This window comes from Pristiophorus japonicus, chromosome 3, assembly GCF_044704955.1.
Source record: "Pristiophorus japonicus isolate sPriJap1 chromosome 3, sPriJap1.hap1, whole genome shotgun sequence".
In the NCBI taxonomy this organism is placed as follows: domain Eukaryota; kingdom Metazoa; phylum Chordata; class Chondrichthyes; family Pristiophoridae; genus Pristiophorus; species Pristiophorus japonicus.
Genome location: NC_091979.1, coordinates 109,893,537 through 109,917,166, shown reverse-complemented (window position 1 = coordinate 109,917,166; position 23,630 = coordinate 109,893,537). Strand labels below are relative to the sequence as shown.

At 45.8% G+C, this 23,630-nt stretch overlaps 1 protein-coding gene across 1 annotated transcript in view; it reads left to right on the top strand.

Annotated features, from left to right (window-relative positions):
- The window catches only part of myo3b (myosin IIIB), an 839,677-nt gene that overhangs the window by 478,967 nt on the left and 337,080 nt on the right, over positions 1–23,630 (top strand). The window contains exon 26 of the mRNA XM_070874695.1: positions 2,348–2,459. Coding sequence (XP_070730796.1) covers positions 2,348–2,459 — 112 coding nt within the window. The remainder of the gene's footprint in view (positions 1–2,347; positions 2,460–23,630) is intronic.

Here is a 23,630-nt window from a genome sequence, read left to right as displayed (position 1 = left end):
CATGATCATATTGGATGGTGATGCAGGCTCGAAGGGCCAAATGGCCTACTCCTGCACCTATTTTCTATGTTTCTATGTTTCCACCCTCTATTTCAGGTTCCCCCGAGGTGGAGTGTTCATTGGCCGGGTGTTGGGTGGAGCACCTGGAGGAGTCGGCATGGGCCCCATGGAATTTTCATTGGTGGCTCTGATGTAAATGAGATCAGTGAGCTCCCAGTGCAAAACATACTCCCAATAGGCAGCTCGCTGATCAGCTACTCCAGCAATGCAACCTGAGTCGCCTCATTGAGGGGCAATTCTGGCACTTGACTCTCAATGACATTCTGGGCAGTATTTCCCTTTTTGGAGTAGAGTAATGGTGGGCCTGTCCCATCTGCTCCACCATAACCCATTTTCCTGGATCGGGGTAATTCCTACACAAGATGGGATTCCCACCACTAAGAGGAAGCGAGCTTCTGCAAGACTGGTAAATCATCTGGTGCTGCAGTGGGATTGCCAGAACCGTACCAAAAGAGGCACCGAGCGATCTTAACGGGCCATATATGCAGAAACCTACTGACTTTATGAGCCTTAGCATTGCAATTGAGATCTACAGAAATAAGTGTATTGGTGCCTTTGGAAGCAGAGGCATAATTATGCTAGGCATAATTCAGGGTCTTTCCATTGCTGTCCTGGGCCAGCGCCACATTTCACTCGACAGCCTCATGGAGTGGTGGTAGTACGGGTGGGTAGGAGGGAACTGGACTGGGAAGTTGCCTCCCCTCCACTGGCAATTGCATTCAGCAGATGGGGATGGGCAGGTGGAGGCCGGGAGATGGAAATGGAGCTCTGGGCAGGGAGGAGGTGTAGGCCTGGCTCCAAATTTTGCCCTATTTTCCAATTGCAAGCCCGCTACCCCCCCTCCCCCCTCAATTGTGGGCAAAATCCTGGAGGAAACTTCTGCCCTCCATCTTCTTCCCAGCAATCAGCCACAACTGTCAGTCGTAAAAGAAGTAGCAGCAGCCATTTATGAGCTGTTACATTTCATATTCCCCACCCACTTCCTGCTATAGCACTCCCATGTAAGTGGAAAATGTGCAGGGAACATATTACAATCATTTAAGTTAGCTAATCTGAAGATTCAGTTGAATTGTCTTCCTGTCATTAAGCTATTATGTTAAATTATGGGTGCAGTATGTATGGCTGTCATGCGGTCATTTGTTTTATCTTGCATTGAGACTGTTACAGTCCTGTTGAAGACACAATCTATAACTAAAAACCATAGTACAATTGAAACTGAATCTAAACTAAAAGTAACTTTATTACTCCTTTAAAAATGTTAGTTTGCTCGGTTAGTAGCAACCTTTGCTATAAGTGAGTGGCTGTGGGTTCAAGCCCCACTTCAGGACCTGAGCATCAACTCAAAACTGACACCTCAGTGTACTGTTGGAGAAGTGCAGTATTGTTGGAGGTGCCATCCTTCAGATGAGCTGTAAATCCAGGTCTCATCTGCTGTTCCAGTGTTTCAGATGAAGGTTAAAGATCCCATAGGAGAGAATTTCCTCGGGGCTTCTTCCTCGGGCCAATGTTTATCTCTTAATCAACATCACTAAAACAGATTATCTGGTCATTATCATCTTGCTGTTTGTTGGAGCTTGCTGTGCGCAAATTGGCAGCCGTGTTTTCTACATTGCAACAGTGACTACAATTTGTTTTGAAGTACTTCATTGGCTGTAAACTGCTTTGGAATGTCTGTTGGTTGTGAAAGGCATTATATAAATGTTAGTCTTTATCTTTTCTTTCATTCTTCCTTCCTGTTAGTGTATCGAACACACAAATGGAGGGGACATTTTTAGATCATACTGCAAATTTGAACTGCATTCTTGTATAAATGAGTTTATAGTGCTTCATAGTGACATTTTTGAAAAAATTTCTTAATGCATAGCATATAATGATACTACTCCATTGGTGATATAAATTTAGTTTCACACTGCCAATATTAATCAATTAATTTTCTTTCACATCAAATTTAGAGACTGATGGTGATAATCAATGATTGTTCCTCATTCCCTGAGAAAATAATGTGACAAAGAACTACTCAAAGAAAGTATATGTTATTATATTTGCAATTTAAAATGATTGAGTTGTGAATTATGTTAAATTGGATAACAAGTTTGTTGAAAAGCTGAGATGTTAGTTTTTGCCCAAAGAAAACTGTTGGTTGATGACCCTAAGGGTGATTCCCTTACATGTACTTGAAATATGTTTTGATTGCCTGTAGAATTTTCTTGTTATTAATATTGCTCTTGTTACTATTAATCCGTAGCCTGTGAAATGTTCACCTGTGCTTTGTTCCCCTATCTGTTAGATACTACTACCTTGCCTTTAGGGCACATCAGGCACCTCTTGGTAATTGTGAAAGCTGCACTGTTATTCTAGAGAAAGCAAGACTAGACAAGTGGGTGCTTGGAAAATCTAAGGTAAGAACGTCTTTGGAATTTGTAAAAGTCACTGATCTTTATAGCTGGCTTTTATCAGGATTGCTGAATACCCTTTGATTGTTTTTGAAAGTTTGACAGTACATTTTCATGAATGTGTTCATTTCAATATGTAATGTTACATTAGAACATTAATACACTATTATATGCAGTTCAACCCAAGTAGTTGTAGTTCTAAATATTGCCTTTTTTTGTGCATTAGTGAGAGGAAACTTATTACACCTATACTTATAAAGTTGCAGATGTTCACTGGATCTGTGCTTGTCACTGTTAACAGAGACTCCACGTTAGCAGCACTGCAAAGCGAAGTGGGATTGGGACAGTATGTGAGTGAGTATTCATGAACATACTTAAGGACGTTGGCCCTGAAAGTTTTTGGTTGTGCCAGTGGACTCCCACCGTAACTTTACTGCAGTCGAGAGGAATGGTCGTAAACTGGCCAGGGACCTAAATATATAAAGTCTCCACCACCCCTTATGAGGCCATTGACATAAGAGGGGCACAGGGCTGGGGTGGGAACTCAAAAGTTTGTCATTCCAATGCGCTTGGCCTTCCTTGGGACTCAGCGTACGGTTGGCACAGATACGCCTGGTGTTACCAGCTGTATTGACTATTTAAGGGGCAGAAATGGAGTCCACATTATCTGGCAGCTCCCTAGGGGATCTGTGGAGCAGCTGCAGGATGTTTCTGGAGGGGAGGAGAACCTGGCATCCACCATCTACCCTGGGGCTCTGGCCAAAGCGGTGGGGGGGACATCCCAGATGTGCCCAAGCCCATCAAAGACATTTACATCACAGGATCTTCCCCAGCCTCTGCAAATTTTGGCAGGGGCATTGGTGGAGGCACATATTGGCATTTAAGCTGAGATGTGCTGCCCCTTGAATTTTTATGGCAGTTAACTTTACAACAAAAGTATGAATGAAGAAAGAATGGCCCAGAAATTCCGTTTTCTCCTTCCCGCGGACGTTCGACTAGATTTTAGAGAAAAAATACGCACCTACCTGAAGCTGCTGCGCCCGCTCGACTTTCCGATGCACAGGCCTCCTCTTGCTGCGCATCGCAGCGTGTACATGTCGGGACGTGCGCAGGCCTGAAGCTGAAGTCACATGGCTCTGGGCAGCCAATCAGGTATAGTATATTCTCACTCATGGTAATAGGAGTTTCGTAAGCCCGAAGCTCCTTTTAGTATGAATGAAAAACCCCCTCAACACCCAAAACACTAATAAACAATAGAAAATATACACTACAGATTTAATATTCATTTAAATTAAAGTTATTAATGTCTTAAAATATATATATTTTCACGATTTCTTAAGTTTTTTTAATTATGCCTTAAAATAAACTTACTGTTGTGGGGAGAGTTTTTAACAATAAAATATGTTTTCATAAATTTATCTTCATATGTTTTTGTGTGTTTTAAAAAACTTGCGCCTATAAAAGTAGGCTATGTTCCTGCTTTTTCAGGCGCAAGATTTTTGAGGACATTTGTACGTGTAAATATCGCAAATTTGCACTTACAAATTTCCTCGCTCCCAATATGCGTGAGATCTGTAAAGCCAGAAACTTGACAGATCGGCAATACGCGCTGAAAACCAGCATTTCCGATGCGTTCCTGGGTCTATAGAAACTTCGTACGGGCCCGGGGACATCGGAATTTCAGGCTCATTATTTAGGGTAATCAACTTGTCCATTATTCAGATCTCCGTTTGGAACTTGTTTTAGGTGGAATCATATTTTCCAAATGTTACTAGTCTTGAAATATTTTAAATTTACACTGATTTGAATGAACACGAGGGTCAGAAGTATGTTATGTTCTTCAACTTTGAAAAGTAACACCATTTGCCTGTATATCAACCATTGACTGCACTTTAAGAAATTTATTGGTTGTGAAGCATTTTGAGAAATCCTGACAGCATTATAAGGTTCTTTAGTTCATTATTTTCCATGAAACCATTAATTTAAGGTTTTTAGGGCATTTTGAGTTGCCTGTTTTTCAACTTTTTAAAAAACCTAGAGACCACAAAGGAAATCTGTGTGTGGAGGCAGAAGATGTGGGTATGATTTTTAATGAATACTTTGCATCCGTTTTCACAAAAGAGAGGGGCGATGCAGACTTTGCAATGAGGGAGCAGGAGTGGGAAATATTAGATGAGATAAACATAGTGAGAGATGAAGTATTACGGGGCTTAGCAGCGTTGAAAGTGGGTAAATCCCCAGGCCCGGATGAAATGTATCCCAAGCTGTTAAGAGAAGCAAAGGAGGAAATAGCAGAGGCTCTGACCATCATTTTCCAGTCCTTTCTAGCTACAGGTGTGGTGCCAGAGGACTGGAAGACTGCTAATGTTGTACCTTTGTTTAAAAAGGGAGAAAGGGATAGACCGAGTAATTATACGCCAGTCAGCCAAACATCAGTGGTGGGAAAATTATTAGGAAAAATCCTGAGGGACAGGATAAATCTTCTTTGGAAAGACATGGATTAACTAAGGACAGTCAGCATGGACTTGTTAAGGGAAGGGTTATGTCTGACTAACTTGATTGAATTTTTTGAGGAGGTAACTAGGAGGGTCGATGAGGGCAGTGTGCATGATGTAGTGTATATGGATTTTAGCAAAGTTTTTGATGAGGTCCCACATGGCAGACTGTGTAAAAGTGCATGGGATCCAGGGCAAAGTGGCAAGTTGGATTCAAAATTGGCTTGGAGGCAGGAAGCAAAGAGTAATGGCCGATGGGTGATTTTGTGACTGGAAGGCTGTAATCAGTGGGTTTCTGCAGGGCTCAGTGCTGGGACCCTTGCTTTTTGTGGTCTATATCAATGACTTGGATTTGAATGTTGGGGGTATGATTAAGAAGTTTGCAGATGACACTAAAATAGGCTATGTGGTTGATAATGAAGAAGAAAGCTGCGGACTGGTCAGGTGGGCGGAACAATGGCGAATGGAATTCAATCTGGATAAGTGTGAGATAATGCATTTGTGGAGGTCTAACAGGGCAAGGGAATACACATTAAATGGTACGACACTGAAAAGTGCAGAGGAACAAAGGGACCTTGGAGTGTAGGTCCACAGATCCCTGAAGATAGCAGGCCAGGTAGATAAGGTGGTTAAGAAGACATATAGAAAACTTGCCTTTATTAGACGAGGCATGGAATACAAGAGCAAGGAGGTTATGCTTGAACTGTATAACATAGAAACATAGAAAATAGGTGCAGGAGTAGGCCATTCGGCCCTTCTAGCCTGCACCGCCATTCAATGAGTTCATGGCTGAACATGCAACTTCAGTACCCCATTCCTGCTTTCTCACCATACCCCTTGATTCCCCTAGTAGTAAGGACTTCATCTAACTCCTTTTTGAATATATTTAGTGAATTGGCCTCAACAACTTTCTGTGGTAGAGAATTCCACAGGTTCACCACTCTCTGGGTGAAGAAATTCCTCCTCATCTCGGTCCTAAATGGCTTCCCCCTTATCCTTAGACTGTGTCCCCTAGTTCTGGACTTCCCCAACATTGGGAACATTCTTCCTGCATCTAACCTGTCTAACCCCGTCAGAATTTTAAACGTTTCTATGAGGTCCCCTCTCATTCTTCTGAACTCCAGTGAATACAAGCCCAGTTGATCCAGTCTTTCTTGATAGGTCAGTCCCGCCATCCCGGGAATCAGTCTGGTGAACCTTCGCTGCACTCCCTCAATAGCAAGAATGTCCTTCCTCAGGTTAGGAGACCAAAACTGTACACAATACTCACCAAGGCCCTGTACAATTGTAGCAACACCTCCCTGCCCTTGTACTCAAATCCCCTCGCTATGAAGGCCAACATGCCATTTGCTTTCTTAACCGCCTGCTGTACCTGCATGCCAACCTTCAATGACTGATGTACCATGACACCCAGGTCTCTTTGCACCTGCCCTTTTCCTAATCTGTCACCATTCAGATAATAGTCTGTCTCTCTGTTTTTACCACCAAAGTGGATAACCTCACATTTATCCACATTATACTTCATCTGCCATGCATTTGCCCACTCACCTAACCTATCCAAGTCGCTCTGCAGCCTCATAGAATCCTCCTTGCAGCTCACACTGCCACCCAACTTAGTGTCATCCGCAAATTTGGAGATACTACATTTAATCCCCTCGTCTAAATCATTAATGTACAGTGTAAACAGCTGGGGCCCCAGCACAGAACCTTGCGGTACCCCACTAGTCACTGCCTGCCATTCTGAAAAGTCCCCATTTACTCCTACTCTTTGCTTTCTGTCTGACAACCAGTTCTCAATCCATGTCAGCACACTACCCCCAATCCCATGTGCTTTAACTTTGCACATTAATCTCTTGTGTGGGACCTTGTCGAAAGCCTTCTGAAAGTCCAAATATACCACATCAACTGGTTCTCCCTTGTCCACTCTACTGGAAACATCCTCAAAAAATTCCAGAAGATTTGTCAAGCATGATTTCCCTTTCACAAATCCATGCTGACTTGGACCTATCATATTACCTCTTTCCAAATGCACTGCTATGACATCCTTAATAATTGATTCCATCATTTTACCCACTACCGATGTCAGGCTGACCGGTCTGTAATTCCCTGTTTTCTCTCTCCCTCCTTTTTTAAAAAGTGGGGTTACATTGGCTACCCTCCACTCCATAGGAACTGATCCAGAGTCAATGGTTAGGCCACAGCTGGAGTACTGTGTGCAGTTCCGGTCACCACATTAGAGGAAAGATGTGATTGCACTAGAAAGGATGCAGAGAAGATTTACAAGAATGTTGCCTGGATTGGAGAATTTTGGCTATGACAAAAGATTGGAGATGCTGGGTCTGTTTCCTTTGGAACAGAGGAGGCTGAGGGGAGAACTGATTGAGGTGTATAAAATTTTGAGGGGCCTGGATAGGAAGGACCTGTTTCCCTTGGCAGAGGGGTCAACAACCAGGGGACATAGATTTAAAGTAATTGTGGGGAGGTTTAGAGGAGATATGAGGGGAAGTTTCTTCACTCAGAGGGTAGTGGGGGTCTGGAATTCACTGCTTGAAAGGGTGGTAGAGGCAGAAACCCTCACCACATTTAAAAAATACTTGTATATGCATGTAAAGTGCCGTAACCTACAGGGTTACGGACCAAGAGCTGGAAAGTGGGATTTGGCTGGAAAGCTCTTGGTCGGCTGGCCGGCCGGCGCGAACACGATGAGTAGAAATGGCCTCGTTCCGTGCTGTAAATTTCTATGATTCTATGACTATGACTCTATGATTCTAATTGGGTACACAAGAACAGGAGTAGGCCATTCAGCCCATCGAGCCTATTCCCACATTCAATTAGATCATGGCCGATCTGTACCTCAACTGACTCTCATTCTCACAAGAAGCCTATAATAGTCTATTTTATTCTTTAAAACACAAATGGTTTGTCACCACCTGCAACCCTTCTATGCAAAAAACACTTCAATCAACCAATTTTTGTGTATCTATATTACTCATTAAGCAAGGATGGTTATACAATGGTACAATGGATAATAATTGAGGATGGCCACCTTCATTACAGGGATGAAAATGACTGCCCTTACTACAGGGAACCTGCCATCAGGACCCTTTCAAAAAATTAACTATGTAAAAAATTTTGAAATTCATCCATCATATTTAAATAGTGAGCGCGATGAGAAATAGTCCAGAGGAGAGAAACATTATAAAAGAGAATTGGATTAAGAGCATAGGAACAAGAGGAGGCCATTCAGCACCTCAAGCTTGTTCCACCATTCAATTGGATCATGAATGATCTGTACCTCGACTGCTTTGATCCATATCCATTGATATCCTTAACCAAAGATAAATCTATCAAAAGCAAAATACTGCAAATCTGAAACATAGAGAAAATGTTGGAAATACTCAGTAGGTCAGGAAGCATCTGTGGAGAGAACAAAAGAGTTAACGGGAAGAATTTTGCAGGGGTCAGCGGGTCAGGTGGGAAAATGTTTTTTTTTTGACAGCGGGTAGCCACCCCACTGTCAACCCGCTGCCATGCGCCTTTCCCAAATGTCGGGTCTGTCAGCGCTGAGCAGACCCGACAGCCAACGGTGGGGGAGGCAATTCAGGTCACTATGACCTTGTTAACAGAGGATTAAGAACTATTTTTAGCTCACCTTCAAAGTTTACCGGGTTGTCCATGGGCGCCACACTGCTCGGGGATCACGTCAGGTAAGCAGGGCAGTTGAATAGCTATGGAATCATCTCATTACTTGACAGCTGCAAATGTGCTATAAAAGCTTCCATCTCACAGCTGTTCACTTTCCAAGTTCAGAAACTGTTGCTTACTGCATTTGGAACACAAATTGAGCTTTATGCTGGTTGCAAGTGTTTGGAACAAACTCTCCATCCAGTGTCACCTCATTGAAACAACCTTTCTCACCATTGACAAATTGCTTCTGTCATCTGAAGCTCACCTGCCATCTATTACATCAGCATCTGTGCCCTTGAAACTATCTCACCTTGGTCCTTGGAATCCGACCACGATCATCCCCAATACCAGCAGCACCCGGCACACCACCACCAGCATTAACAAGAATCATCTGATGCTGCACAGGACATCAGCACCTGACCACATTGCTGCCTGAGACATCAGGGATGGGCTCACCATGAATACATTTACTTCACTTGACGCTGCAGACCCTGGCTGCCACATGTTACGCCAGGTTGCCCCCCCACACCAACACCATAAAGCATCCCCACAATGACCAAGCCATTCCTTTCACACTCATCACCATTGCGGGGGATACTGTTATGTCTCACCATTCACTGCAACTCACTAAGCCACTTCCAAAGATGCACACACATCTGTCCAAATAAAGTGTCCAAATAAAGGTTTCAATGTTTAACACCACATTAACATTGCATAAAACACCCAAGTGCCTACCCTGGCATGTTGTTAGTTGGTATGATTGGACTAGGATGAGGGCGAGTGTGAGGGGTGGCTAGTGGGATGGGGAAGTGACGATGTAGATAGAGAGGGATGGGTGGAGGTGCATGGTATGTTGGTGTGAATAACGGTGTGCAGGAATAGGGTAGGGCAGGCAGAGTGATGAGGATGTGATGAGTGGCACAGCAGAGGTGGTGGAATGTGGCTTTGCAGTAACATTTCGTGATCTACTGAGATCGTTGAAAGGTTTGCGCCATTGCAGCCTGGTTCTCTTGACGACGTCCCTGCTTGTGTCCTCCTGTGCAATATGCATCCAGGCTGTGTTGGTCTCCAAGGGAGGTCTCTTCTGCCCACTGGAAGGGAAGAGAACCTCTCTGCGTGCTGACTCTGAGTCATGGCAGAACCTAGGTGCAGTGCTCATTAGTGTTTGTAGCACCTCAATACTGTAGAACACTGACTGTCAAAATTAATTTGTGTATGGTCCCTTTAAGGAAACAGGCTGATGACGTGTCATCAAATGATGCCATCAGACTTGCTTCTATCAGTTGGCTAGGAAATGCGCTGGGCAGGCTTAGCAAGTCCAATCAGGGGAAAATAATTTTGGACAGCCGGCTGGAGCCAGCAGCGAGGCCAGAACCCACCACCGACATTGCCCACCACAGACCCGCCAAGGCTGGTAAAATCCGGCTCAACGTTCCAGGTCGGTGACCTTTCGTTAAAAACCTATCAATCTCAGTCTTGACATTTTCAATGGTCCCAGCATCCAACAGCCTTTTGGGGGAGCGAGTACCAGATTTCCAGGACCCTTTATGTAAAAAGCGGCTTCCTGATTTCATTCCTGAATGGCCGAGCTCTAATTTTAAGATTGTACTACTTTGTTCTGGAATCCCCCATCAGGAGAAATAGTTTCTCTGTATCTATCTGTTGAATCCTTTGATCATTTTAAAGACATTGATCAGATCATCCCTCAACCTTCTAGATGCAGAGGAATATAGACCAGGTTTATGCAACCTCTTCTCATAATATAAATCCCTTAAGCTCCAGTATCATTCTGGTGCATCTCCACTGCACCCCCTCCAGGGCCAATGTATCCTTCCTGAGGTGCAGTACCCAGAACAGAACGCAGTCCTCCAGAGGGATATACTTGCCTTAGAGGAAGTGCAACAAAGGTTCACCAGACTGACTCCTGGGAAGGAGGGATTGTCCTGTGTGGAGAGATTGAGTAGACTAGGCCTATATTCTCTAGTTTAGAAGAATGAGAGGTGATCTCATTGAAATGTACAAAATTCTTACAGGGCTTGGCAGAGATAATGTTTCCCCTGGCTGGGGAGTTTAGAACCAGGGGTCACAGTCTCAGAATAAGGGGTCGGCCATTTAGGATTGAGATGAGGAGAAATTTCTTCACTCAGAGAGTGGTGAATCTTTGGAATTCTCTATCCCAGAGGGCGGTGGAGGCTCAGTCGTTGAGCATATTCAATACCGAGATTGATAGATTTTTGGATATTAAGGGAATCTAGGGATATGGGTTGTGCAGGTAAGTGGAGTTGGGGTAGAAGATCAGCCATGATCTCATTGAATGGCGGAGCAGGCTCGAGGGGCCAAATGGCCTACTCCTGCTCCTATTTCTTATGTTCTTATGAAGAGAATGCTATTACAGTAGTGCTGTGGAAATCCTATGTAACTAAACTGGAAATAATATAGAGGTGGAAGTGCTGCAGCAACTCTGTTCTCATGGGCTGCAGATCCTATTTTCTCTTCAGTTTTGTGTTTTATATCTGTGTATTATTTTCTACCTCCAGGCTAGCTGTTTTTTGTAAATGTTTTGTAACCAGGCCATCTGTTGTAATACATCTTATGATTGGTAACCAGATCCATATGTTTTTGGAAAGTTTCTGACATATGGTTACTTTTCTGTGATATATATTGTGGGAAATCTATCTGAGATGTTTAAATTTGTCAATAAGAATAGAAAAATATAATTTTTATGTAACGTAAGATCTGTACGTCAATTGAAGTCATTTCATTGCAGCGATATATACTATCTCTTGGTCAATTACTCATTCACTATTTAATTTTTATTACACAGCACGGTATTGCTCATAGTGAGTTGGAGAATAAGCTATTTATTAACACCCAATAGAGGTATTTATGCCACGCAGCAGATAACATCAGGCCACTGATATACAGTAATTGAATAAGTTGGTTTTTATTTCCATTAAATGGAATTCTTGGATTTTTTCTGGTTCTGTGGAGATCAGATTCTATGGCCGAAATTTTAACATCAGAGAGAATGGGTTTGCGAGCAGATGGGTAGTTAAAAGCGCTGAAATTGACAGCGCGTCAGGAAGCCAGCTTCCACATTTAACTGGACCGCGTTCGGCTGCGAGTGAGAAACCCACTCAGGAGAGTCAGGTTAGTTATTTAAAGCAATTAACAGCTATTTATGAGGCGATTAAGAGCCTCAACAACAACAACAACAACAACAACAACTTGTATTTATATAGTGCCTTTAACATAGTAAAACGTCCCAAGGCGCTTACAAGAGAATTATGAGATAAAAATTTGACACCGAGCCACATAAGTAGACATTACCACAGGTGACCAAAAGCTTGCTCAAAGAGGTATGTTTTAAGAAGAGTCTTGAAGAAAAAAAGAGAGGTAGAAAAGCGGAGAGGTTTCGGCAGGGAGTTCCAGAGCTTGGGGCCTAGGCAACAGAATGCATGGCCACAAATGGTTGAGTGATTATAATCAACGATGTTCAAGAGGGCAGAATGAGAGGAGCGCAGACATCTCGGCGGGGGCGGGGGCGAGGGTGGTTGGGGGGTGGTGTAGTGGTTGTGGGACTGCAGGAGATTATGGAGATAGGGAGGGGTGAGGTCATGGAGGGATTTGAAATTAAGAATGAGAATTTAGAAATCGAGGCGTTGCTTAACCGGAAGCCTTGAGCACAGAGGTGATGGGTGAGTGGGACTTGGTGCGAGTTAGGGCACAGGCAACTGGGTTTTGGAACACCTCTAGTTTACATAGAGTAGAATTTGGGAGGCCAGCCAGTAGTGTTTTGGAATAGTCAAATCTAGAGGTAACAAAGGCATGGGTGAGGGCTTCAGCAGCAGATGTTCTGTGGCAAGGGCGGAGATGGGCGATGTTACAGAGGTGGATATAGGTGTTCTTAGTTATGCTGTGGATTGTGGTCAAAAGCTCAGTTCAGGGTCAAATATAACGCTTAGGTTGTGAACAGTCTGGTTCAGCCTCAGACAGAAGTTGGGAAGAGGTATGGAGTCAGCGGCTAGGGAACGGGGTTTGTGGCGGGGCAGAAAACAATGGCTTCGGTCTTCCCAATATTCAATTGGAGAAAATTTCCGCTCATCCAGAACAAGCAGTGTGACAATTTAGAGACTGTGGAGGGGTCGAGAGAAGTGGTTGTCATCAGCGTACATGTGGAAACTGATGCTATGTTGCTGGATGATGTCGCCAAGAGACAACATGTAAATGAGAAATAGAAAGGGGCCAAGGATAGATCCTTGGGGGACACCAGAGATAACGATGCGGGGGCAGGAAGAGAAGCCATTGCAGGTGATTTTCAGGCTATGATTAGATAGATGAAAATGGAATCAGGCAAGTGCAGTCCCACCCAGCTGGACGATGGTGGAGAGGCGTTGGAGAAGGATAGAGTGGTCAACCGTGTCAAAGGCTGCAGGCAAGTCAAGAAGGACGAGGAGGGATAGTTTGCCTTTGTCACAGTCATAAAGGATGTCCACGGGATTCCTGGGCTTCCTGAACCTCGCCAGTGAAAGCAAGGCGAGAGCAGAGCAGCAACTGAGGGAACTGAACAAATGACAGGCTAAAAATCCCATAAATACTGAGAGCTCACACCTGCTTCCCTGCCTCAAAAGGCTTTTGCTCACACCACTTGTTCAGAGAGTTTGCTTTCAGGAGTTTGTAGGTGATTTCTACAACTTTGGAGGTTACTCTCAGCAGACTTTACATCTGTCATATATCAGATTAGCATGGGGGCTGCTTATGCTGTTTCACCTTGGACTTCAGGTGAGGTCGCAGGCTCGACAGGCCGAATGGCTTCCTTTTGTGCTGTAACCATTCTATGATTCTATGAGCACCAGCAGGGGGCATCGGCAGCAGCCTTCTCTTCACTGACCTGCCGCTCCACAGGAGAGAGTGGATGAGCACAGGGGTGCACCTCGCAGGAGGCGATACCCCCAACACAGGATATATAAGCAGAGGATCAGCTTCCTGGACATGACTGAATGCCAGTACCTCAGGAGGCTCAGGCTATCACGTCAAGTCATGGCAGTCATTTGTAACCGTGGACATGCCTTACCAGTGACTGACAAAGTGACCATCGTCCTCAACTTCTTCGCCTCAGGCTTCTTTCAGGGATCTGCAGGAGACATTTGCAGGATCTGGCAGTCAACCACCCACAAATGCATCACCCAGGTGATCGATGCCATGTTTGCCAGGGCAGGCAGTTATATACACTTTGCCACCGATGAAGACAGTCTGAATGAGCGGGCGCTCGGCTTTGCAGCTCTGGCTGGCATGAACAGGTGCAGGCCATTATCGACTGCACACATGTGACCATCAAGGCATCCCCAGATCACCCAGGAATGTTTGTGAACCACAAGGGCTTCCACTCCATGAATGTGCAGCTCGTCTGCAACCACAAAAAGATCATCATCCATGTGTGTGCCAGATTCCCAGGGAGCTGTCATGATTCAATCATCCTGCACCAGTCCACCCTCCCTCAGCTCTTTGCCCCTTCGACCCAGACTTACAGGCTGGCTGCTTGGAGACCAGGGATATCCATGGAAGGCGTGGCTGATGGCACCCTTAAGGAAAGAAAGAAAGAAAGAAAAAGAAAGACTTGGATTAATATAATGTCTTTCACAACCACCGGACGTCTCAAAGCACTTTACAGCCAATGAAGTACTTTTGGAGTGTCGTCACTGTTGTAATATAGGAAATGCGGCGGCCAATTTGTGCACAAGGAAGCTCCCACAAACAGCAATGTGATAATGACCAGTTAATATGTTTTTTGTGATGTTGATTAAGGGATAAATATTGGCCAGGCCACCAGGGATAACTACTCTGCTCTTCTTCGAAATAGTGCCATGGGATCTTTTAGGTCCACTTGAGAGAGCAGACGGGACCTCGGTTTAATGCCTCATCTGAAAGATGGCACCTCCGACAGTGCAGCACTCCCTCAGCACTGCACTGGAGTGTTAGCCTAGATTTTTGTGCTCAAGTCCTTGGAGTGGGACTTGAACCCACAACCTTCTGGCTCAGAGGCAAGTGTGCTACCCACTGAGTCACAGCTGAGGAGGCCAAGCTCTGAGGCCAAAGAGCACTACAATCAAAGCCAAATGACGACAAGATGTGTAATAGAGCAAGCAATCAGGATGCTGAGGAGACGCTTCAGGTGCCTGGACAGATCTGGAGGAGCCCTTCAATACATACCAGCCAGGATCTCCAGAATGATTGTGGTAAGCTGCGTTCTGCACAACACAGTGCAGCAGCGAGGATTGGAGCAGAGCGTAGAACCTCTTCGGAGGAGGAGAAGGAACAGGAGGAGGAACCTGATGTGGACATGGCACTAACAGCGGTGTACATTGCTGCCCGGAATGGCCTCATAATGACACGATTTAGTTAGGTTGCACCAGTGCACCCATCGAGCACTCAGATGCTGAAACAACTTTCCCTCCCTCCGCCCGCAACCACATAGCACTCCTAAAATGACCAAACCATTCCTGGCACACACATCCATTGCTCGCAGTTCAGTCATCAGTCATGTCTTACCATTCATTACAAGTGACAAGGCCACTTGCCAGTCAGCAGGCAAAATAGGCAAGATGGGAAAGTAGTACAAGAAGTAATTTTATGTGCCTCCTGATAACATAACCTTAACAGTGCAAGATTGCCTAACACACCCGTGTGCATACCATTGTACATCTAGAATTTTTTCATCTTCCTCTTCCTACCACTTCTACATCATGCAACCCCTGTGGCTTCAGCAGAGGTAGAGGCAGGCTGCTCAGCTTCACTGCTTTGCTGAGATACTTTTAGCCGACATCCTCTGGGTGTTGGAGCCCATGAGAGTCCCACCAAAGACTGCTCCTCCTGCACCTGTACAGGGGCAGGTTCGGCCATCAGCACATGAGGCAACATAGAAACATAGAAATCTACAGCAAGAAGCAGGCCATTTCGGCCCATCGTGTCCGCACTGGTCGACATAGAGCAGCACGGCCCTTGGTCAGCAGCCCTAAAGGTTACACATAAACCTATGAACAATGATGGAAAAGCAAAGAACATCCAGCCCAACCAGTCTGCCTCACACAACTGCGACACCCCTTTACTGAAACATTCTACACTCCACCCGAACCGGAGCCATGTGATCTCCTGGGAGAGGCAAAAACCAGATAAAAACCCAGGACAATTTAGGGAGAAAAAATCTGGAAAATTCCTCTCCGACCCATCCAAGCAATCGAAACTAGTCCACGAGATCAACCTGGCCATATTCTATTCCCTGCCGTACTTACCATTATATCTGCGCCGTCCAACGAAAGGTCATCCAGTCTAATCCCAATTACCAGCTCGAGGTCCGTAACCCTACAGGTTACGGCACTTTAAGTGCCCATCCAACCATCTCTTAAAAGTGGTGAGGGTTTCTAATATGTCCTTACCATACAGTACAAATGCACACGAGGCCCATACTTGAGAGAAGGTCCTTCTGTGACCAGTAACCTTTATGAGCCAGCACTGAAGTGGAGAAGGTGGGTATCTCAAAGTCCAGGTTAGGAGTGTTTCCCACAAGTTCACCGCCTAGTGGTCAATGTTCTCACGGTGTACAACTTAGGTCAGTTTATGCAAGGGTCACAATGACAGTTGAATACATGACATCACCTCCCACCCAAAGTCTTATTGGGATCACAGGTTAAGTCTCTCTGGTGGTTTATGCACTCTTGTAGAGCGCCTGAGTTGGGGCTCCGGTTGTTGGGCGCTGGCCTGAGTGTCTGCTGTTTGCGGTGCCTCAGGCCTGTCCGGACTGCCCACAGTGACTGGGCACTCCTCCACTTGGTTCCGGTGTTCGGTCACCTGTGGTGGAGTGAACTCTACATCGTGTTCTTCCTCTGCTTCTTCTATGGGGTTGCTGAACCTCCTTGTTGTTTGATCCACGTGTTTGCGGCAGATTTGTCCATTGGTAAGTTTAACTACCAGAATCCTATTCCCCTCTTTAGCAATCACAGTGCCTGCGAGCCATTTGGGCCCTACAGCATAGTTGAGGACAAAAACAGGGTAATTGACATCAATAAATCGTGCCCTCGCGTTCCCGTCATGGTAGTCACATTGTGACCGACGCCTGCTCTCAACAATTTCTTTCATGGTGGGGTGTATAAGTGATAACCTGGTTTTGAGTGTCCTTTTCATTAGCAGCTCTGCGGGTGGAAGCCTTGAGCGAGTGTGGTCGGGATCTATTGGCCAATAGGAGGCATGATAAGCGGCTTTGTAGGGAACCCCCTTGGATTCTGAGCATCCCCTGTTTGATTATCTGCACTGCTCATTCCGCCTGGCCGTTTGAGGCCGGTGCCATTCTGACATGGTTGATACCATTTCCTGCCATGAAGTCCTGGAATTCAATGCTTGTAAAGCACGGGTCATTGTCGCTGACCAAGATGTCCGGTAGACCATGGGCGGCGAACATTGCCCGTAGACTTTCTACCGTGGCAGAGGATGTACTTGAATTGAGAATGTCACACTCGATCCATTTGGAGGAAGCATCTACAACAATCCAAAACATTTTTCCCATTATAGGACCTGCGTAGTCCACATAGATGCATGACCATGGCTTGGCGGGCCAGAACCAGGGGCTAAGGGGTGCTTCCCTAGACGCTTTGCCCAGCTGGGCACACGTGTTGCACCTGTGAACACAAAGTTCCAGGTCTGCATCTATCCCTGGCCACCAAACGTGTGACCTGGCAATTGCCTTCATCATGACAATGCCCGGGTGCTCATTGTGGAGTTCTCGGATGAACACCTCTCTGCCCATCTGGGGCATGACTACTCGGTTTCCCCATAGTAGGCAATCGGCCTGAATCGAGAGTTCATCCTTGCGCCTGTGAAATGGCTCAATCTGTGCCGAATTGTATAGTCATAGGCGACTAACGTGAGTGCCCACCTCTGTATGCGGGCCAACGCATTTGCATTTATGGCCTTGTTGTCAGCCAAAAGGGACATTTGGGGTTTGTGATCTATCTCCAGCTGATATTTCCTGCCAAACAGGTACTGGTGCATTTTTTTTACTGCATATACACATGCAAGCGCTTCCTTTTCTACCATCCCGTAGCCCCTTTCTGCCTGGGCCAGAGTTCTGGAGGCATAAGCTTCCAGCTGTAACTGACCCTTGGCATGAACATGCTGCAACACACACCCGACCCCATAGGACGACGCATCGCACGTTAAAACAAGTTTCTTACATGGGTCATACAGCGTTAACAGATTGTTGGAGCATAACAAATTGCGTGCTCTATCAAAAGCCCTTTCTTGGCTGTCCTCCCAGACCCATTCGCGACCTTTGTGTAGGAGCACGTTTAGCGGCTCTAACAGCGTGCTCAATTTGGGAAGAAAGTTACCAAAATAGTTCAGGAGGCCCAGGAACGAACGCAGCTCCGTCGTGTTCCGGGGTCTGGGTGCTCTCTGGATCGCTTCCGTTTTGGACGCAGTAGGTCTGATCCCGTCTGCTGCTACCCTCATCCCCAGGAATTCTACCTCTGGAGCTAGGAAGATGCACTTCGCCTTTTTCAATCGCATACCTACCCGCTCCAGTCTGCGTAGAACCTCCTCCAGGTTGTGGAGATGTTCTTCAGTATCACAACCTGTGATGAGGATGTCGTCTTGAAAAACCACCGTCCTTGGAATCGACTTGAGGAGACTTTCCATGTTTCGTTGGAAGATCGCAGCGGGCGAGCGAATCCTGAACTGACACCTGTTGTACTCAAACAACCCCTTGTGTGTTGTGATGGTGGTCAGCTTCTTCGACTCACTCGCCAGCTCCTGGATCATGTAAGCTGAGGTCAGGTCCAATTTTGAAAACAGTTTGCCACTGGATAGCGTCGCAAAGAGGTCCTCCGCTCTCGGTAGCGGGTACTGATCTTGGAGTGACACACGATTGATGGTGGCCTTGTAATCACCACATATCCTGACCGACCCATCCACCTTGAGCACTGGCACAATCAGGCTCGCCCAGTCACTGAATTCGACTGGCAAGATGACGCCTTCCCTCAGCAGGCGGTCCAATTCGCCTTCTATCTTTTCCCGCATCACGTATGGCACCGCTCTGGCCTTGTGGTGTACTGGCCTGGCGTCCGGGTTTATGTGAATCACTACCTTGGTCCCCATGAAAGTGCCAATGCCGGGTTGAAACAGTGAGTCAAATCTGTCCAGGACCTGTGAGCATGATATTCGCTCCACAGAAGAAATTGCATTGACATCGGTCCATTTCCAGTTCATGACAGCAAGCTAACTCCTCCCCAGTAGTGCGGGACTGTCCCCCAGCACAATCCAGAGTGGCAACCTGTTCTCCGAATCTTTGTGGGTCATGACTACCGTGCCGCTGCCTAGCATCGGAATGATCTCCTTTGTATATGTCCGTAGCTGTGCGTCAATCGGCACTAATTTTGGCCTCCTGGTCTTGGACGTCCACAGCTTTTCGAACTGTTTGATACTCATCAGGGATTGGCTGGTCCCCGTGCCTAGCTCCATTGATACTGGGATGCCATTGAGGAGCACTTTCATCATTATCGGTGGCATCCTGGTGTATGAACTGTATATGTGCTCCACATGAACTCGCTGAACTTCAGCTTCCAGCGACTTCCCCCAGTGTCTATTTGGCCTCGTAGGGCTTACGGGCCCGTCCTCCTCGTACATCAACCTGGCTGCAGGCTTCCTGCACATACGCGCCAAGTGACCACTGACGTTGCAGTTTCTGCAGGTATATTGCTGATACCTGCAAGCTCTGGCTGTGTGTTTGCCTCCACACCTCCAACATGAGCCGTTGTTGGAAACAAAAGGTCCATTACCAGTCGATCATCTCTGACTGTCTCTGTAACTGTCCTTAAGCGCACCACTGACAGGTGTTGATGGCCCCATTACTGGCCGCATTGTCCATTGCGATGGCATGAATCGCCGTTCATCTAGCCATTGTCTCTGTTGAATTCCCCCTTTGGGTTCAACTACATGCTCGAGCATGTCCGATTGCCCCTGTCTGCCTGGAGAACTGTGCGCCGCATTAACAATGTTGACTCCCTGTCCATTTGCTGCATTTAAACCAAGATTTTTGTCAAACATCATTCTGGTCTCTTCCTCCCCTGAGATAAATGTCTGGGCCATCAAAGCCGCCGTTTCCAGGGTCAAGTCTTTGGTCTCAATCAGTTTCCTGAAAACCACACCGTGCCCGATGCCCTCAATAAAAAAAGTCTCGCAGCATCTCCGCTCTGCATGCATCTGGGAACTTACATAGGCTCGCCAGTCGCTGGAGGTCAGCCACGGAGTCTGGAACGCTTTGCCCTTCTCGCCGCCGGTGCGTGTCAAACCGGTGTCTCGCCATGTGCATGCTGCTCGCCGGTTTAAAGTGTTCCCTGATCAACTTACTGAGCTCTTCAAAAGTCTTGTACGCCGGCTTCTCTGGCGCTAGAAGGTCCTTATCAGGGAGTACGTCCTGGATCCACAAACCATCAGGAGATGAGCCCTGCGTTTGTCGGCCGAATCCTGTCCCAGCCATTCCTTAGTGATGAAACTTTGCTGTAGACTCTCAATAAAATCATTCCAATCGTCACCAACATAGTACCTCTCGTCTGTGCTGTTCGTGGCCATGCTCGCGTGGTTTAAATCCCAGTTTCTCGTTGCCAATAATATGTCCTTACTATGCAGTACAAATGCACACGAGGTCCATACTTGACCAGTAACTTTTATTAGCCAGCACTGAAGTGGAGAAGTTGGTAGAGCTTCCCCTTTTATACCTGAAAGTCCAGGTTAGGAGTGTCTCCCACAAGTTCACCACCTAGTGGTCAGTGTTCTCACGGTGTACAACTTAGGTCAGTTTATACATGAGTTACAACGACAGTTGAATGCATGACAGTTTCTGTATCGACCACTCTTCCAGGCAGCGAGTTCCAAATACCCATAACCCTCTGTGTAAAGAAGTCCCACCTCAAATCCCCTCTAAACCTTCCACCAACCACCTTAAAACTATGCCTTATCATAATAGGCCCCTCCACCAATGGAAATAGGCCCCTACTATCCACTATGTCCAGGCCCTTCAATATTTTGAAAAAAATCAATGAGGTCTCCTCTCAAACTCCTCTGTTCCAATGGGAACAAACCCAGCCTATCCAATCTGTCCTCATAACTAAGATTCTACATTCCAGGCAGCATCCTAGTAAATCTCCTCTGCACCCTCTCTAGTGCATTCACATCCTTCCTATAATACGGCGACCAGAACTGCACACAGTACTCCAGCTGTGGCCTAACCAAAGTATTATACAATTTAAGCATAACCTCCCCGCTCTTATATTCTATGTCTCGGCCAATAAAAGCAAGCATTCCGTATGCCTTCTGAACCACCTTATCCACCTGACCTGCTACTTTTAGGGTTCTGTGGACAAGCACTCCAAGGTTCCTTTGTTCATCTACACTATTAAGTGGCCTACCGCTTAATGTGTATACCCTTTCTTTATTAGCCCTCTCAAAGTGCATCACCTCACACTTCTCTAAATTAAATTCCATTTGACACTGCTCTGCCCACTTGACTAGCAGATTGATATCCTCCTGCAGCCCATGACTTTCCTCTTCATTATCAACCACACAGCCAATTTTAGTATCGTCTGCAAACTAAAATGGCAGGGGAATGGGAATCTATGCAGGGAGGCAGAGGGAAGTAAAAAGGGGGCATAAGCAAAAGGTAGGAAGGAGAAAAGCAAGAGTGGAGGGCAGAGAAATCAAGGGCAAAAATCAAAAAGGACCACATTACAACATAATTCTAAAAGGACAAAGAGTGTTAAAAAAACAAGCCTGAAGGCTCTGAGTCTCAATGCGAGGAGCATTCGTAATAAGGTGGATGAATTTACTGCGCAGATAGCTGCTAACAGAAATGATGTAATTGGGATTACGGAGACATGGCTCCAGGGTAACCACGGCTGGGAACTCAACATCCAGGGGTATTCAATATTTAGGAAGAACAGACAGGAAGGAAAAGGAGGTGGGGTAGCTGGTTAAAGACGAGATTAACGCAATAGTAAGGAATGACATTAGCATGGATGATGTGGAATCTATATGGGTAGAGCTGCGAAACACCAAAGGGCAGAAAACGTTCGTGGGGGTTGTGTACAGACCACCAAACAGTAGTAGGGAGGTTGGGGATGGCATCAAACAGGAAATTAAGGACGTGTGCAATAAGCAGTTATCATGGGTGACTTTACATAGAAACATAGAAAATAGGTGCAGGAGTCGGCCATTCGGCCCTTCGAGCCTGCACCACCATTCAATGAGTTCATGGCTGCACATGCAACTTCAGTATCCCATTCCTGCTTTCTCACCATACACCTTGATCCCCCTAGTAGTAAGGACTACATCTAACTCCTTTTTGAATATATTTAGTGAATTGGCCTCAACAACTTCTTGTGGTAGAGAATTCCACAGGTTCACCACTCTCTGGGTGAAGAAGTTTCTCCTCATCTCGGTCCTAAATGGCTTACCTCTTGTCCTTAGACTGTGACCCCTGGTTCTGGACTTCCCCAACATTGGGAACATTCTTCCTGCATCTAACCTGTCTAAACCCGTCAGAATTTTAAACATTTCTATGAGATCCCCTCTCATTCTTCTGAACTCCAGTGAATACAAGCCCAGTTGATCCAGTCTTTCTTGATATGTTAGTCCCGCCATCCCGGGAATCAGTCTGGTGAACCTTCGCTGCCCTCCCTCAATAGCAAGAATGTCCTTCCTCAAGTTAGGAGACCAAAACTGTACACAATACTCCAGGCCCTGTACAACTGTAGTAACACCTCCCTGCCGCTGTACTCAAATCCCCTCGCTATGAAGGCCAACATGCCATTTGCTTTCTTAAGCGCCTGCTGTACCTGCATGCCAACCTTCAATGATTGATGTACCATGACACCCAGGTCTCATTGCACCTCCCCTTTTCCTAATCTGTTACCATTCAGATAATAGTCTGTCTCTCTCTTTTTAACACCAACGTGGATAACCTCACATTTAACCACATTATACTTCATCTGCCATGCATTTGCCCACTCACCTAACCTATCCAAGTCACTCTGCAGCCTCATAGCATCCTCCTCGCAGCTCACACTGCCACCCAACTTAGTGTCATCTGCAAATTTAGAGATACTACATTTAATCCCCTCATCTAAATCATTAATGTACAATGTAAACAGCCGGGGCCGCAGCACAGAACCTTGCGGTACCCCACTAGTCACTGCCTGCCATTCTGAAAAGTACCCATTTACTCCTGCTCTTTATCTACATATTAATGGGCTAACCAAACTGGCAGCAATACTGTGGAGGAGGATTTCCTGGAATGTATAAGAGATGGTTTTCTAGACCAATATATCGAGGAACCAACTCGAGAGCAGACCATCCTAGACTGGGTCGTGTTACGAGAGAGGATTAATTAGCAATCTGGCAGTGTGGGGCCCCTTGGGGAAGAGTGACCATAATATGATAGAATTCTTTATTAAGATGGAGAGTGACACAGTTAATTCAGAGACTAGGGTCCTGAACTTAAAGAAAGGAAACTTCGACAGTATGAGACGTGAATTGGCTAGGATAGACTGGCAAATGATACTTAAAGGGTTGACGGTGGATAGGCAATGGCAGACATTTAAATATCACAAGGATGAAGTACAACAATTGTACATCCCTGTGTGTCATAAGAATAAAAAAGGGAAGGTGGCTCAACCGTGGCTAACAAGGGAAATTAGGGAAAGTGTTAAATCCAAGGAAGAGGCATATAAACTGGCCAGAAAATGCAGCAAACCTGAAGACTGGGAGAAATTTAGAAGTCAGCAGAGGAGGACTAAGATTTTAATTAGGAGGGTGAAAATAGAATATGAGAGTAAGCTTGCAGGGAACATAAAAATTGACTGGAAAAGCTTCTATATATATGTGAAGAGAAAAAGATTAGTGAAGACTAGTGTAGGTCCCTTGCAGTCAGAATCGGGTGAAACCACTGTGG